Consider the following 14,408-nt stretch of genomic DNA (forward strand, 5'->3'; position numbering starts at 1 on the left):
TATTGTTTATTATGAATTCCTGAATACACAGGAATGTTGTTGTTGGGGGAAAAAAGTTATTTCCATGCTCAGCATACAATGCTTGAAAATTCTTACAAGAGCAAACATCACTTCTGTTGATGCAAACACATGGAAAATAATGTTAATTGAAATAATCCAAATTGGGACTGATATTTCATGTTTAAAGATTAACTAGTTTTCTCTTGATTGTGGTTTTCAAAAAAAAAAAATTGTCTCTTGTTAAAATTAGACCTCCAACCTGACAAAAAAATTGGAACAATTTTCTCATTTTTGACTATGTCAATACTATTGCTTCTTCTGCACGATTTAATCCATGATGGTTTATCTGTTCAACCTGCAAAAATAATTTACAAGGCTGATATTTGTGGCATTGGAACTAGTCAAGACACAAGTCATAACCATTTCTAGCTTGCTGCTATTTCTGACATAGTACTTGACCCTAAAAAAGCAGCTGATCTTAAAAGCAAATGAAGTGTTAAAGTAAAAGAGATGGGAATTTTGGGATTACAAGATTAAGATCTAAATTACAGAAAAGTAAGAGAATAATCTATGTACTGCATTACTGTCATGCTGGAGATAAGAATGCCTTATTTGTCAATTAAGGTGATTTATTTGATATATTAAAAAAGGATTACAGAAGTACACATTTCTTTGCTCTTAAGGGGTTATTTTCCCCAGCAGCAATTATTAAACAGAGTGTGAAAATAAGTATGTACTATTTTTGTTCTGATACATACATGCAGCGGTTAGCTTGATCCCTGGAAGCTCTATAGATTTATTCAAGAGTAGGATATATCCCATAACCCACATCAGACAGTGAGGACTGTGGGAATAATGGGAATCTTTGGTAATAAAAATGCAAACAAAATACAGCTCTGAATAAAGGCCACTTTAGACTGCATCCTTGTCTATTGTAGGACTTCATTATTAAGATTGAGCTGGAAAAAGCAGAAAATGGAAGCCTAGGATTTGCACTGGTAGGTGGAAAAAATGGAAGGGCTATCCTAATAAAAGCCATCAGCCCGGAGAGCAGTGCAGATCTAGATGGGAGACTTCAAGTTGGTGACATCTTACTTAAGGTAATGTTTGTTCTTCATTACTTTGGCTTACATTTTCTCTACTTACTCTATAATGAGCATCTGTTCAATCTAAAGGTGTGCAGGTTGGGAATCTGATGCTGCTTTGCACAGTAGCATGTAGAAGGTGGAGTCCCTTGGCTCCTGGTGGTCAGAGGGTTGTCCTGGGGCCCGTGTGTCTTCCCTGGAGTTCAGCCTCCTGTAGGACTGGGCCTCCCCAGAGCTGGTAACTGGACACCCCAGCAGAGGCAGAGCAATCACAGAGCAAGCACCAACTGCACCTACTCCCGACTGTAATTGTGCCTAGTGAGGATTCCAGAGAAACTTCAGGGAAACCAGAGTTAACTGGCCAAGCACGCAGGTCACAGCTAACCAGGAGCCCACTGGGAAGAACCTGTCACGTTAGGTATTACCAAGACAAACAAAAAGCACTGGAATTAGGGCTTTTGAGTATTTATTTAAAATCTTACTATCCTAGCCACTCTGCCACCTTTTAATATAAATAATCCTTTTTGTTACACCTAATTATTTTTTCTTCTCCCTCCATGAGTTTCCAAATGGTTTGACTTTCTGGCTTTCATTTACTTCATCTCTCCTTCATCTTCTCAATGAAGAATGGGAGAAAGCCTACTTACTATCTCAGACTATAATTCTGTGGTGTCCTGCTGGCAATCATGCTATAAAGATACAGAGATGAAGGATCAAGTGTGTTAGGAGACAATGAGAATTCTCTCCCACAAATGGGAGAAAATGATGACACATGAAGTTCAAAGAAGTTATATAAAGATTTCCCAGTGCTAGAATATGTAATTTTAAAAAAGGCTTTGTGTTACAGGAATCTGGAAATACACATCATTGTATTTTTCAGGTGAATGAGACTTTTGTGTCTGGTCTGCCACGCCAAACAGTTACAGATCTGCTGCGCAAGGCGCAAGGCACTGTTCAACTCACTGTCTGCCGAAGCCTGGCTTTGCACTGGGCTTATTCAGGCAACCAGAGCAACAGAGCTTCCACTCCGAACACAAAAGCAGAGCCTGGTAAGCAGCCACATCCACTCACCATATGACAGAAGTGGGATTATGTGTTGCCTGAATTCAACTTCGGTATTAGCAAAACAAGTCAATTTTACAGTTAGTCCTGTTTCATAGCTGTAGGTACAAACATATTCTTCACCCTGATTTGCAGCTCTTGCTAAACTGCTCAAGACATAGGACCACAGGGAAGGAATGCCCAAGTGTGATTTTTAAGTCTAGGAGCAAAGCTGTAAGACTCTCAAAGATGCTTTAACTCAGCTTAAGTTTGTAAGTCATAAATGTTGGTCTGATTTTACCCCATTTTATGCAACTCACTGATGGAGTCACAGCCTGGTTTTGGCTCAGTTGCTAAAATACTTCTCCCACAAACTTCACAACCCATCACTCCTACTTATCTCCTGGAAGCACTACACCTCCTGTTCTGTCTGGCAGACAGATCCTCTCTCTTCTGTGGTGTTCATGCTCAAATCCAGAAGCCTCTGCTCCCAGGTCTATTGTTATTCATTTGAGAGCACACCCATCTTGCAAAGGGCAGTACTTACAGGCATGACTAACTCCATGGAAGAACTTTGTGCTTTATGCTCTGCTGTATTGAATACTCAAATATTAAATACTAATTAAAGATGGGAGTGGAAGCAAGGATATAAAACCACCAATAGATTACATATAGTCCTCAACTTTCTATTTCTTTGAATAGTGAAACATTTCCTATAATGTGGAGAAACCTGAGTGGGAAGGCTATAGAATTCCTCCTTCTGGCCTGCTGGTTACAAATTGAAGGCTTTGTTTCAAGTATTCTTAGTCATGAAGACACTGCCATTGCCATTTTCTTCTTAAATGACATCAGTGAATTACATAGTTTCTGGGAAGTTTAAACTGTTTTTCTGCAAAACATGATGGTATTTTAAAAGTACTGGCAGCAAAGTTAATCTGTGGTATTTTTCCCTTAGCACTGTGAAGGAATGAGCTGGGTTAGAGAGAGAAGATTTAAATTGTTTCATGTTTTTTATAGCTGCTGTTGATACAGGGCTTTACTTCACTATATCTTCTGGCAGTCTGAATTATGCTGGCTTTTTTGGTGGTGACATATGGCATTTGTGCTCTATTAACCCTCCCAGGCATTCACAAGAGAGAGATTCCATGCCAGTTTAAGACACTGTATTTCAATGTCCCTTCTGAGGTCAAAGTCCTTTGGTCTAAGCAGCAGAGAAGAAATGGACCTATATTTTCATGCATTTGATTTTGGTTTTGTTTTCTGGTATTTAGCAAGTGGTGGGGAAAGCCTGCACACTCAGCCTGTTTTCAGTTTCAAGGAAGAAGGCTCCAATCAAATGTGCAATAAGGTAAAATCAGAGAAGTCTTCAGAAGTTATCAGGCAATGTACTCTTGTTTGTTTACAATATGAGTTTGCTGCCATGTGGGCAAGAACCACACCTTCTTAATGAAAAAAAGTTTAAGGAGCTGCTGACATTTGAGTGAGTCAGGATTCCACTGAGGTAAGAGCATATGATAAGTATAATACATATGCTAAAAGGGTGAAGGGAAGAAAGGTTTCATATGCAAGTCTTGTTCTGATTCTTTATAATACTGAAATGAATAATTTATTAATTTTACCATCCTTTCAGTATTTCTGTACATGAAAAGATTTCTATTCAGCTATCTCCACTACTATTCAAAATTCAAATGCATCTAAATTTCTTCAAACATGGCTATGATTTCAAATGTTAATAAGTTCTGCAAGACATTACACATTACATTTCAGAGCATCTATTATTTCTAAATTTAAAACTGTAAAACTGTAAATGTGAGAAAATTAGGTCTTCTTATCCTCCAGAAAACAAATGAAAAACCAAACCCTGATTGAAGTAAAGTAATTGAACCAGAGAAAGAAAAATGGTAATTTGAACTAAAATTAAAATAATTGTTTATCGAGTGTTACAGCTGAGAAGAAGCTATTTTCACATACTAATAGCAGATATCCTGCATCATTATTTTAATGCAGGACCAAGTTATTACTCTTTAGCATGGATAAACAGCCACCAGTACTATTGCTTCTATTACATAAGGAAGATAATCAAAGGTCTGCCTTCTCTGTTAGTTGAGTGCTTCTTCAGCAGAGCAGCTGCACCCTGCTTCTACTGTTGGCATTGTTGTGTCTAAGATAAAAAAAGGAAATTATTACCAACAGTTCCATCTCAGACGCTGGTGCTTCCTGCTGCCAAGAACTGGGAGGGGAAGAGTGTGACTCATGATTCCTGTGATTGCATTTTCTTTCTCAGATCAGAGAGGATATAACGAACTTTTCAAAGTTCAGTCATGCATGCTGAGATGTTGAGGTGTCTCTAGACTGTATTGTTCTATTGTTCAGAAACTTACAAATGCAGCTGATAAGGCTTTTTACTCTGACTAGTTACTGCAATACACACTTTCTTCTGAAAGTGGAAACTAACCTATTTTCCCCGTCTTTCTTAAGTGAAGGATACATTTCTGTCAGAAATAAGAAAGAGTGTTGATGAAAGTAACTTTATTCTTGATGTTTCTGTGTACTGATTTTTCACAGCTTTTTCTTATTTGAAAAATGCAGGATGCAGAAATAAACAAATGTCCTCTGCAAGATCAGCTGGCTGGACAAGACTATAAGGACCTCATCAGTAACATTTCAGAGAGGTAAGTCTTTCAAATGAAGTAAAACTATTAAAATAAATAGTATGGATAAATTATTTGTATATTTCCAGCTCTGTCCTAATACCATATGAAAATGCCAGAAACACGGGTCTATTGGAATGCAGCTCCACCTGCAGGAAGAGCTGCTAAACAGCTTCCACACAACTACTAAGACAAGAGAATTGAAGCTTCCAGGTGTAAGGGCTAACAATTGAAAAATGTCCTACATGAAAATGGTCGCTAGCTGTGAGAAACCTTACTTCCAGTCATTTTTGAGCAGCTTTTTATTCAGAGTATGTTTTTACCTCTGAAAAAAATCAACAACAATTGCACACCAAAAATAGTATTTTTCAGTAGCTATATTTGCAAACAATACTCCAGACAAAATGCTCCTACAACTCCTTGAACTTGTGATCTTCAGAGTTCTGACTAATTCTTGAAAATAGTTGCTCAAGAAAGTTAAAAGTAAATACAAATAGATTAAACACAAAATCTTTGTATGGTTCAGATTATCAAAGCTTCTGCCACTTCAACTGACGTTATTTTGCAGGTCACAGAAATGTGCAGAATGTGAAAGCTGCAGAAGAGAAAATCAACAGTCTGAGTCAGGCACCTGGAACAATGAAGATGATGTTGTGCCCCACAGGATTCCTGTTCTACCTAGAAGTAATCATGCAAAAACTTCTCTTGTTTCTTCAATAGTATAGCCCAGCACCTCTATATATGTACACTGAGAACACTAGTCCCTTGTATACAAGCTAAGGATTTGCTCTTCCAGTCTAAAAGACCAAGGCACTCAAGACACAGTTTTTACTACTGATGCATAGATAGGCCATCCAAACTTTGTAACTTTAAAAGGCAACATACATCATGAGGCCTCTCCTCTCTCCCTTACTGTTCCCATACAACTTTGCAAAAATGTAAATTAAACACTTAAAATTCAGAAAATAGGGTCAAATTGTCTCTCAAGACTTTTTCCCCAGAATCACTGAATTTCACCCTCCATGACAATTTCATTAATGTGCTTAAGCATGTACTGAAGTACTTTCACAGCTGGGTGCCAAAGCCCCTCTGACACCCAGAAGAGTTTACAGAAAGAATCTGCCTAATTATTCCTTTATGAAAATTAAGCTGCTTTTGCTCCAAAAGAGAATAATTTGTAAAAGAAATCATACTGAGGATGCTGCAGTATCTCACAGATTCTGTGAAATGCACATTGCTCTCTCTCTCCTTGCTTCTTCTCACCCAGTGGAAGCAATGAGTTGCTGATGGCTCTTATTAAAAGTAAAACACAGGTAACTCCCTCACACTACCAAGCCTTGCTGGCTAACAAACAGAAGATTATAAACAATCTATCATCTACTACCTGCTCAGAGTTTGGGGTTTTTTAATTCCCCTTGATCTGGAAGGAGAGGTGTATGGGAAATAGTGTGCTCTGTCTGGAGTGGGGATCTGTCTTAACTGGCACCCTAGATAATAGGAGCCTCTTCGAGAGTTAGAGACTGGAATGCAAACAGAAAGTGTTTTAAAAGCTCAGGCAAGGCAGGGGCAAGTTGTAGCCCAGACAAAAACACAGCAAGCACAACTCTATTGTAACAGAAATTAATAAAGAGTAGCAATGATACCTTACAGGAGGAAAGCAGAGCATTGCTTCTTGTCTTCATCCTGCAACAAACCTCTGGAACACATCATCAGCTTTTCTTTGAGACAGCTGGTACGTTATGCTTTACAAACAGTAGCCTATGACTAAAAACCCCAAATTCCATAATTCAAACCATTATTTTTTACATAAAAAGCTACTCTTTTTACTCAACATGGGAACAAAACTTTTTCTATCACTCCAGTAGAATAGTGATATTTCTGAAGATGCAATGTTTATCCATTTTTCTAATCTGTCAAGGTATGTTCTGGACCAGAACATACATTTCAGGATGAGCTAAGTAGTAAAACTGAATCCTGACTTTGGTGTTCATATCTTGTTCTTGAAGCGCAGTGTGAGTTATATGAGAAGAAAAATATATTTGCTTACTTTAGGAAGGAAGAATTTGCAATGATTATTCCTAGCAGTGGAGTGCGGCAATACTAATTGGCATGGAAGTGTTGGAAATATGAAAATTATTCTCTGTGAAGATGTGGCCAGAGTCTCTTATGCCAGTATAAACTAGCATTAAAGTCTCCAATTCTGCAAGAACAGTTTATTTAGAACAGATTTATTTAGAAACTCTGTGAGGAAATAATTTGCAATAGTTGGATCTGCTTCCAAATAACATGAAATGTGGTGCTGGTTGTATCCATGATGTTGACTTATTCTTCTTTCTGCTGTGAACGTAAGTAAGTTGAAAATATTTTCTTCCATTTTCTCACATTTCACTTACACAATATAAGCAGCAAAATATATATACATACTGCAGCTCCCTAGTTTTTAGAGTCAAGATTCTGCACTATGAACAATAATAATTAAAAACTTCTTAGTTTTTTGTTGTTGTGTTTTGGTTTTTTGTTTGCTTTTTTTTTGTTGTTGTTGATGCATAGACAGAACCTTTGCTTCTGGAGATGAACTGACTCAGTTAATTAACTTGAAAGCATCACAGAGTGGAATAGATCCAAGGACTGGCATAACAGGTCTTATTCAAGGCCTTCAGCTGCGGCTTGAGAATCAAGAGGTGCTAAAGGAGTTTATGGTAAACTTTGATTACTTCTTAAGAGTTAACAGTTCAGCACAGCTAAGAAAGTGACTTTCCATACAGTGCATGCTGTATTGGACTTCAGCTTGTATATTTTTACTGCATCCTTTTTCTCTGACAATTTTTCCTGCCAAAATGGGGTTTCTACTCTGCTGTTTGGGTGGTAGTATAGTATTTGCATCTCTCTTTCCACACGTATCAGCCTTACACTATTCCCTGTTCAAAGATACTGCCCATGTAGAAGGAAAATAAATAATGTAACATTCATAATATAGGTTAGGAATCACTTTTTCCTAGACTGACTTATTCCTTTTACCCCCTCAGCTCTGCTGAACATCTGCCTAAGAACTGCCCTAGGGGCTGCACCTAAGCAAGAAATCCATACTGCTAAGGATTCACTAGTGTAGAAACATTTGAAAGGAAAATGTTCCACACAATTGAACACAGCAGTTGTCCATGGAACTCATTGCCACAAAATGCTGTTATGGACAGGACTTTAGTGAAATTACAAAGAAAAAGTAATGTACCTCCACAGATAATGAAAACACATAATTATATCTGATTGCATACAAATCATGAAAAAAATGTAAAATTAGGAAGGCTTGTAAAATCTCTTGTTTCAGAACATAAACAGAGTATGAAGTTATCATCAAATTCCTGAAGAACAGATTATTTCATAATTCCTCAACATAGTACTGGATTTTCCTTTAAAGGACATGCTCATTACCAGTGACATGGATTGCTGCCACTTTTCCATCGTAATTGGAATGTTACCAGTTTCTTTCACTTGCCTTTATATCTCTGACTTTCTAGGTACAAAATCCCACAGGCTCAAGTGTATAGGATTTGCTGACATTCCCTGAAGGCTCAAGGACATATAATAATTTTCATTCATTACATTCCATTACTGATGTAGGTATAGCTTACTATGAGCTGAGTCATACATCTGCACAGAAAACATAAAGGTCTAATAAGTAAAGTGCTGGCTACCAAAGGATATTTTATCTGAGTAAAAGCCGTAGTAACTGATGAAAGTGTTCAAGAACTGTCACATGTACTTCAGTTCACATAAATGTAAAGTGGCAGAATGTGACAGCAGAGTATTGTGCAAGCACAGCAAATAGGTAGAAGAATAAAAAAAGGTTGAGGTAACTCAAAAATGTAATAAAATGAACTTGCTTCCTGCTTCTGACTACCCTGCATTCAATTCCCCTAAATTTGCTATGAAGTTCTTAATGACTGTATGATTTGCACTTAATATCACTGGTGCTCTTCCCTATATTCATCACTTTCTCCATCACTGAAAAGTATTAAGTCATTTTTGCACTGTTAATAATGTAATAGTTAGTGCTCTTTAGTCATTGTGTTATCAGTCATAAATGCTGACATTTGGCCAGGACAGTATTCCAAACATCTGTAATACAGCAGTATATAAAAGGGACTTGTAATGATGGAGTCTGAGGATGAGGGCTGGAAATATCACTTCAAAATGCAGAAATATTGTGCAGGGCAAAGAAAATACAAAGCAAATTGAGCTCCTTGCCTAGAAGTTAAGAGAATGATGTACTGATTCTCTTCTGTAAGAAGTCTATTTGCCAGTCTTGGCTTATATACAGCAGTAAAGTTTGTTCACACTGACACTGTAAAAGTTGTCTGTTGAGGATGTGAACAACATGGATTGACTATTTCTTTTTGATCTAGGCTTTAGAACACGTGAAACCAATAGATGACTGCAGAACTGGCAAAGCACCAGAAAACCAGAATAAAAACAGATACCGAGATATCCTTCCATGTAAGTATGCACAGAAATGAGAACATACATTTGGTGAACAAAGTCATCAGAGAAACATGAAAAAGCTTTCTGGACCCTTGATGTCTTTCTAAACTGCAGCAACAGGACAACACATGCAAAAATTTGTAGTATCTCTATATATCAGTGATGCAGTATATATATTCTTAGAGGTTTTCCTGGTTTGTAACACCAATATCCAGTGACAACATTCCTGTGCGATACATGAGAAGCAGCATTGGGTACACTATTTTAGAACACTGGCAAACAATTCTATAGCAGAAGGCTTTTCACTGTGTTACACAAGTACCTTAAGAGAAATAAAGCTGCAATGAACCATACAATTTATCTGTGGGAATTCCTACTTGCAGTGGTTAATATTAGTGCTACTAATCAAATGTGTTTTAAAATACAGAGGCATACTTTTCTGAAGAGACTGAGGTTTCCTAAATCCTGAATGCTGGAGATGGTAGAACTCTGTTTCATATCCACAGCTGAAATAACATCTTTCTGTTTCTGTACAGATGATAAGACACGAGTTCCTCTGGGAGAAAAGAATGGCTACATTAATGCAAGTTACATTAGAATGAATGTTGGAGAAGAGGAACACTTCTATATTATAACCCAAGGGCCTCTTCCATCCACTATGGCCGATTTCTGGCAAATGGTCTGGGAGAGTGAATCAGATGTGATTGCCATGATGACAAAAGAAGTGGAGCTAGGGCAAGTCAAATGTCATCGATACTGGCCTGAATCTCCAAATAACTCTGAAGACCTTGCTAATTTCTATCTCAGGCTACACAATTACCAGATTCTGGAATACTTCATAATTAGAAAAATAGAAATTATCAACAAGCAGGTAAGTTGACTTAATACTTTCATATATGATGAAATTGATGATGCAGTTTACGTGAGTTGATATAAGTAGTATTGTTTGCTTCTCCCATAATACGTGCCCAGTATTTTTTAGGGATGTAAAAATCTGAATAAGAGGCATGAAATTAGGATTAATGAGATGCTTTTTTTTTTTGCTCATTGTATAAGCAATATTACATACGTTTGGACAAGAACTTCCAAAAATGAGACCTCTAATGGTCACAGAACCGGTGTGTTCAGTGTTTTGCAGAATTGTTTACTGTTCTCATCAAATCACATCCCCACCAGAGTTGATTCATATTCTGTAATAGTGGTTGGATGGAAAGAGGGGAAAATGGTGGCTTTCATCCTGGAAGTTAGGACAAATGATATTTTTTTGTTCATGAAAAGACACAAATACAAATGAAACTACAAATCTAGCAGCAATTTTTTAGAAACTTAACAAATACAGAATCCAGATGGAAAAACATCGAAAACAGGGCAGGTATAAGTCCATCATTCTTGCCTCAATATTAAGTAAAGCTTTGCAAAAATTTCTGCAGGACATATTATTTAGTGGCATAATTAAAAAACCTGTGCCAGACTAAACTTTGTGCCTTTTCCATCAAGAAAAAATTTGAGGAAATTCACCTTATGTCACCGAGTGTGAAGCATTGTAAAGCATTTGATATGAGTCTTCTCAAAAGACTTAAAATGGCAAGATGGAATACCATATGTGATTGTTTCAATGAACATGTTAAGTTTGCTATGTTTATACTGAATTAGTAGCAAACTACTACAGAAAGGCACAGGTCTACTTCAGCAGAAATCCATATTTACATTCAAATTCTTCTGATAGTAAAAATCCAGGTAGTTAGCATTCAGATTTTAACATGGCTTTGTGAACTGGCAACAAGAAGTGTTGACCCAGGAAAATTCAATTAATATCACTCTTTATTTTATTTATTCTTGTAATTATTTATTTATTTTATTCTTTATTTATTTTATTTATTTTTATTACATTTTATTTATTCTTGTAATCATTTTTAGTTGCTTTGCATATTGAGTATCTAATCACAAGTTATTCTTTTATATCTGATAGCCATTAGATATTTACAATTTTACTATTGTGGCTCTCATATTACTACTCTTCTATTAGTAAATCTTAGTTCAGCTTCAAAAACAGTTTTAGCAAACAGTACTGCAATGTTCTAATTTACAAAATGTTTTTCTTTCTCCTTTCTAACCAACAAATGACATAACTACATTCTTTCAAGGTAACAGAGTAACTTAAGCATCTCATCAAAGTCATATGAAGTAAATTTCTTTTCAGGCCTGTGTTTCTGAGTGCATTTCTTGAAACCTAAAGAAACTTTAATGGAGTCAAGTATGAAAAGCTAAAGAACTGTAAACAAACAATTTTAAGAATGAGGCTGTAGGAAAATTTTTAGTGGAATTCCTTAAAAATTGGTTTTGGGACTGATAATTCTTAACCTTTCTGGTCTCTCTCTTCCAGACAGAAGAAAAGCGCATTATAAGTCATTTGCAATTTACCACTTGGCCAGACCACAATACTTCCAAACTGGCTGAGCAGCTCGTAAAATTTATTTGGTACATGAGAAAAGCTCACAGGACAGGACCTATTATTGCTCACTGCAGCACTGGCATTGGAAGAAGTGGAGTTTTCCTGTGTGTTGAAATTCTTCTCAGCCATATAGAAAAAGATTTATGTGTAAGTATTGAACAGGTCACTGTTAAGTATTACAAACTTGGTATGGATGTCAACAACGTGGTGGCAACATCTTAGAACAGAATAAATCCTCTAAGAATTCACCCTAACAAAATGGAATAAACCCAGCTTTCATTGTTTTAAACAACAAAGATAGTAACTACAAATATACTATTTCTAAAAGAGCTGTCACAGCTTCCTCATCTGAATATGCTTAAATCTTTCTTTCTAACTTGCATGCCAACCAAAATAAAAACTATTCTCTTCTGCTAGTTCAACATCAAGCAGATAGTGAGAGATTTGCGAGACCAGCGTTTTGGCATGATCCAAACTAAGGTAAGTTCTAAATATGCAACTAGATCATTATTTTTTTAAAGCCTCAATCAGTGCTTTGATAAATCTGGGGTTTCAAATATCATTTTAGTGCTCTCATTTGAGGAAAGTAATAGCCTTCTAAGCAAGGGGTGTCTAGTTTTAAATATGAAAGTCTGCCCCTTAATAAGTGAAATAAAAGCAAAGTAGCAATATAGGACAAATACAACACATGCCCTTTTCCTTTTCTAAAACAAAAAGAAAAGCAAGTATCACAGAAACAGGGATTTACTATAAACCCTACCCTGCAAAATTACACCCTTTAGTTGAATTCTTGCTATTGCTGAGTTATCATCACCAAGTAAAGCCTTCTACTCCTGAGCTAAACCCACTCCTGAAAAGATTTTTCACACAGGAAAAAAACCAAGTGCTAACTCACCTTAGAAAAAGCAGTTGGTGAGAATAAAAGCAAGAGAAGACTAAAGTTCTTCCTATAGGCAAATATTTTAGCACATGCTTTGATAGATTTTTTTTCAGGATAATGATTGAGCATGTGACTAAAATTAAGCAAACATATAACCTTCACTGTCCTAAATGAGAGTTGAGCACATGCTTAAACTACAGAGTTACTGTACTTTTACCAGTGATGGAATAAAAAGAACAAGGATTCTCTTAAATATGTACATTTTGTATCCATATGACATAGATGCTGATGTTATAAACATATAACATATAAACCTATAACTTCAGCTAGTCCATCCTTCTTTGTCTAGAATTTATGTTGAATGTAATCAGGTGTTTCACACTGGTGTCTTCACACACAGGATGAGTATTTATTCTGTTATGAAGTCGTGCTGGAAGTCCTTCAGATCCTGCGAGCAATGGATTCCTACTGAATATGATTCCTACAATATGACTCTTCCTGTTGCTATTCCACTTGGACTCCAGGGACTGCTCAGCAACTACTGTAAAGAGATGTCATGTCAGCACAGACAAGTGTTATATTATATGCTTTTTTAGATTACAAAGTAATTTTAAAACCTTACTTAAGATGTCCTGCATAAGTCATTTATTTCTTGGCTCAAAGTATGAAGAAACAGCCATCCAGCACTGCAACACTGCTGTGTGAAATTGCTATGGACAATTTTTGCATTATGTGTAATAACATATTCATTGTTAGGAATATGTGTTGGGACTTTTGCAAGGATATAGCAGCCTTTGGAATTAGCTTTACTATCCAGAGGGCAACTATAAAGATCTAAGATTCTATTGGAGTTAGGGGAAGATTAGTTGTCCCTCATCTATTGTTGTACACTTTGCTTTTGGACTGCAAATCAGTGTTTACTCCACCAGTTATGCTTTTGCATGGAAGGACGCAATTTGGTGACCTTTGGTTGCTTGAACAATGTAGAACCATTTCCATCCCATGAGTGTATACCACTATCACTAGACATCTTAAATCAAGAAATTGACAGAAAAAATAGGATGCCTTTAAACTCTGGTCCTCTTCAAAGGAAGAGAGTTCTAATAATTGGATGGAATATTAATTTTTTTCCAGCAATATGAACAGATGTAGATAGCATCAATATTTTTATTCTAAATCTATAGAAAAAGAAATGCAATACTAAGCCAGGTGAAACAACTGTGTGTTTGTTGTGGTACACACATACATTTCATCTTTCCCTAATCCTTTACATTGATTAACTATCTTCTCATTCTTACCTAGGATCTGAAATATGGGATGTTCTGCTGGTTTCAGTAGGGACTGAATCAGATCTTTAAATTAAAGAACTCTCTGTACAGTTTATTTTTCTTGTAAAAAGTGTTTCTGTCTGTGTGGGTGGATTTGAGCAGAAATCTGCTGTTCAAGTGTAAGATTGTATTTGTTTCCATTTGTAGTACTTCTAAGTCCTTATCTAGAAGGTGACATATGGAAGTGATTAGATGTGCATTAGAAGAGTAACTTGTAAACTTAGGAAACTGAAACAATCTAACTAAATTGTATATATTTTTAAAACTTACTTGATTTCCTCAAAAGAGAAAATATTAGGACGCATTGGGTATAAAACTGCAGTTGAAGCAAGAAAATAAAATAACTATTTCTTTTATTACCTATTACAAATTAGAGGTTTATAATTCAGAAAGAATGGGGTCTTAAATAAAAATTTAAAGTATGGCTTTTAGAAAAAGCCACTGTAATGCAATTCTAATTAAGGACAAGGCCTATTTTTTCTTGCTGCTGTC

General features: G+C 36.2%; 2 protein-coding genes across 2 annotated transcripts in view; both read left to right on the top strand.

Annotated features, from left to right (window-relative positions):
• Window positions 1-6,881, top strand: part of FRMPD2 (FERM and PDZ domain containing 2) — a 59,813-nt gene extending 52,932 nt beyond the window's left edge. Inside the window, exons 37-42 of the mRNA XM_053949284.1 lie at window positions 939-1,100; window positions 1,966-2,134; window positions 3,398-3,474; window positions 4,716-4,798; window positions 5,346-5,461; window positions 6,784-6,881. Of these exons, the coding sequence (XP_053805259.1) occupies window positions 939-1,100; window positions 1,966-2,134; window positions 3,398-3,474; window positions 4,716-4,798; window positions 5,346-5,461; window positions 6,784-6,881 (705 nt within the window). The remainder of the gene's footprint in view (window positions 1-938; window positions 1,101-1,965; window positions 2,135-3,397; window positions 3,475-4,715; window positions 4,799-5,345; window positions 5,462-6,783) is intronic.
• Window positions 6,882-7,396: 515 nt separating this feature from the next.
• Window positions 7,397-13,184, top strand: PTPN20 (protein tyrosine phosphatase non-receptor type 20). Its single transcript, XM_053949021.1, has 6 exons — window positions 7,397-7,476; window positions 9,181-9,271; window positions 9,793-10,127; window positions 11,640-11,855; window positions 12,126-12,188; window positions 12,989-13,184. The coding sequence occupies exons 1-6, from the start codon at window positions 7,474-7,476 to the stop codon at window positions 13,058-13,060; spliced, it is 780 nt and encodes a 259-aa protein (XP_053804996.1). The 5' UTR covers window positions 7,397-7,473; the 3' UTR covers window positions 13,061-13,184.
• The last annotated feature ends 1,224 nt before the right edge of the window (window positions 13,185-14,408 follow it).

Source organism: Vidua chalybeata, chromosome 8 (genome assembly GCF_026979565.1).
Source record: "Vidua chalybeata isolate OUT-0048 chromosome 8, bVidCha1 merged haplotype, whole genome shotgun sequence".
In the NCBI taxonomy this organism is placed as follows: Eukaryota; Metazoa; Chordata; class Aves; order Passeriformes; family Viduidae; genus Vidua; species Vidua chalybeata.

What these genes read in the sequence shown, in the direction of transcription:
- PTPN20 (XM_053949021.1), top strand. An exon ending in TAGAAATTATCAACAAGCAG is followed by an intron (nt 10,128 to 11,639) that starts GTAAGTTGACTT and finishes TCTCTCTTCCAG; the next exon opens with ACAGAAGAAAAGCGCATTAT. An exon ending in ATATAGAAAAAGATTTATGT is followed by an intron (nt 11,856 to 12,125) that starts GTAAGTATTGAA and finishes CTCTTCTGCTAG; the next exon opens with TTCAACATCAAGCAGATAGT.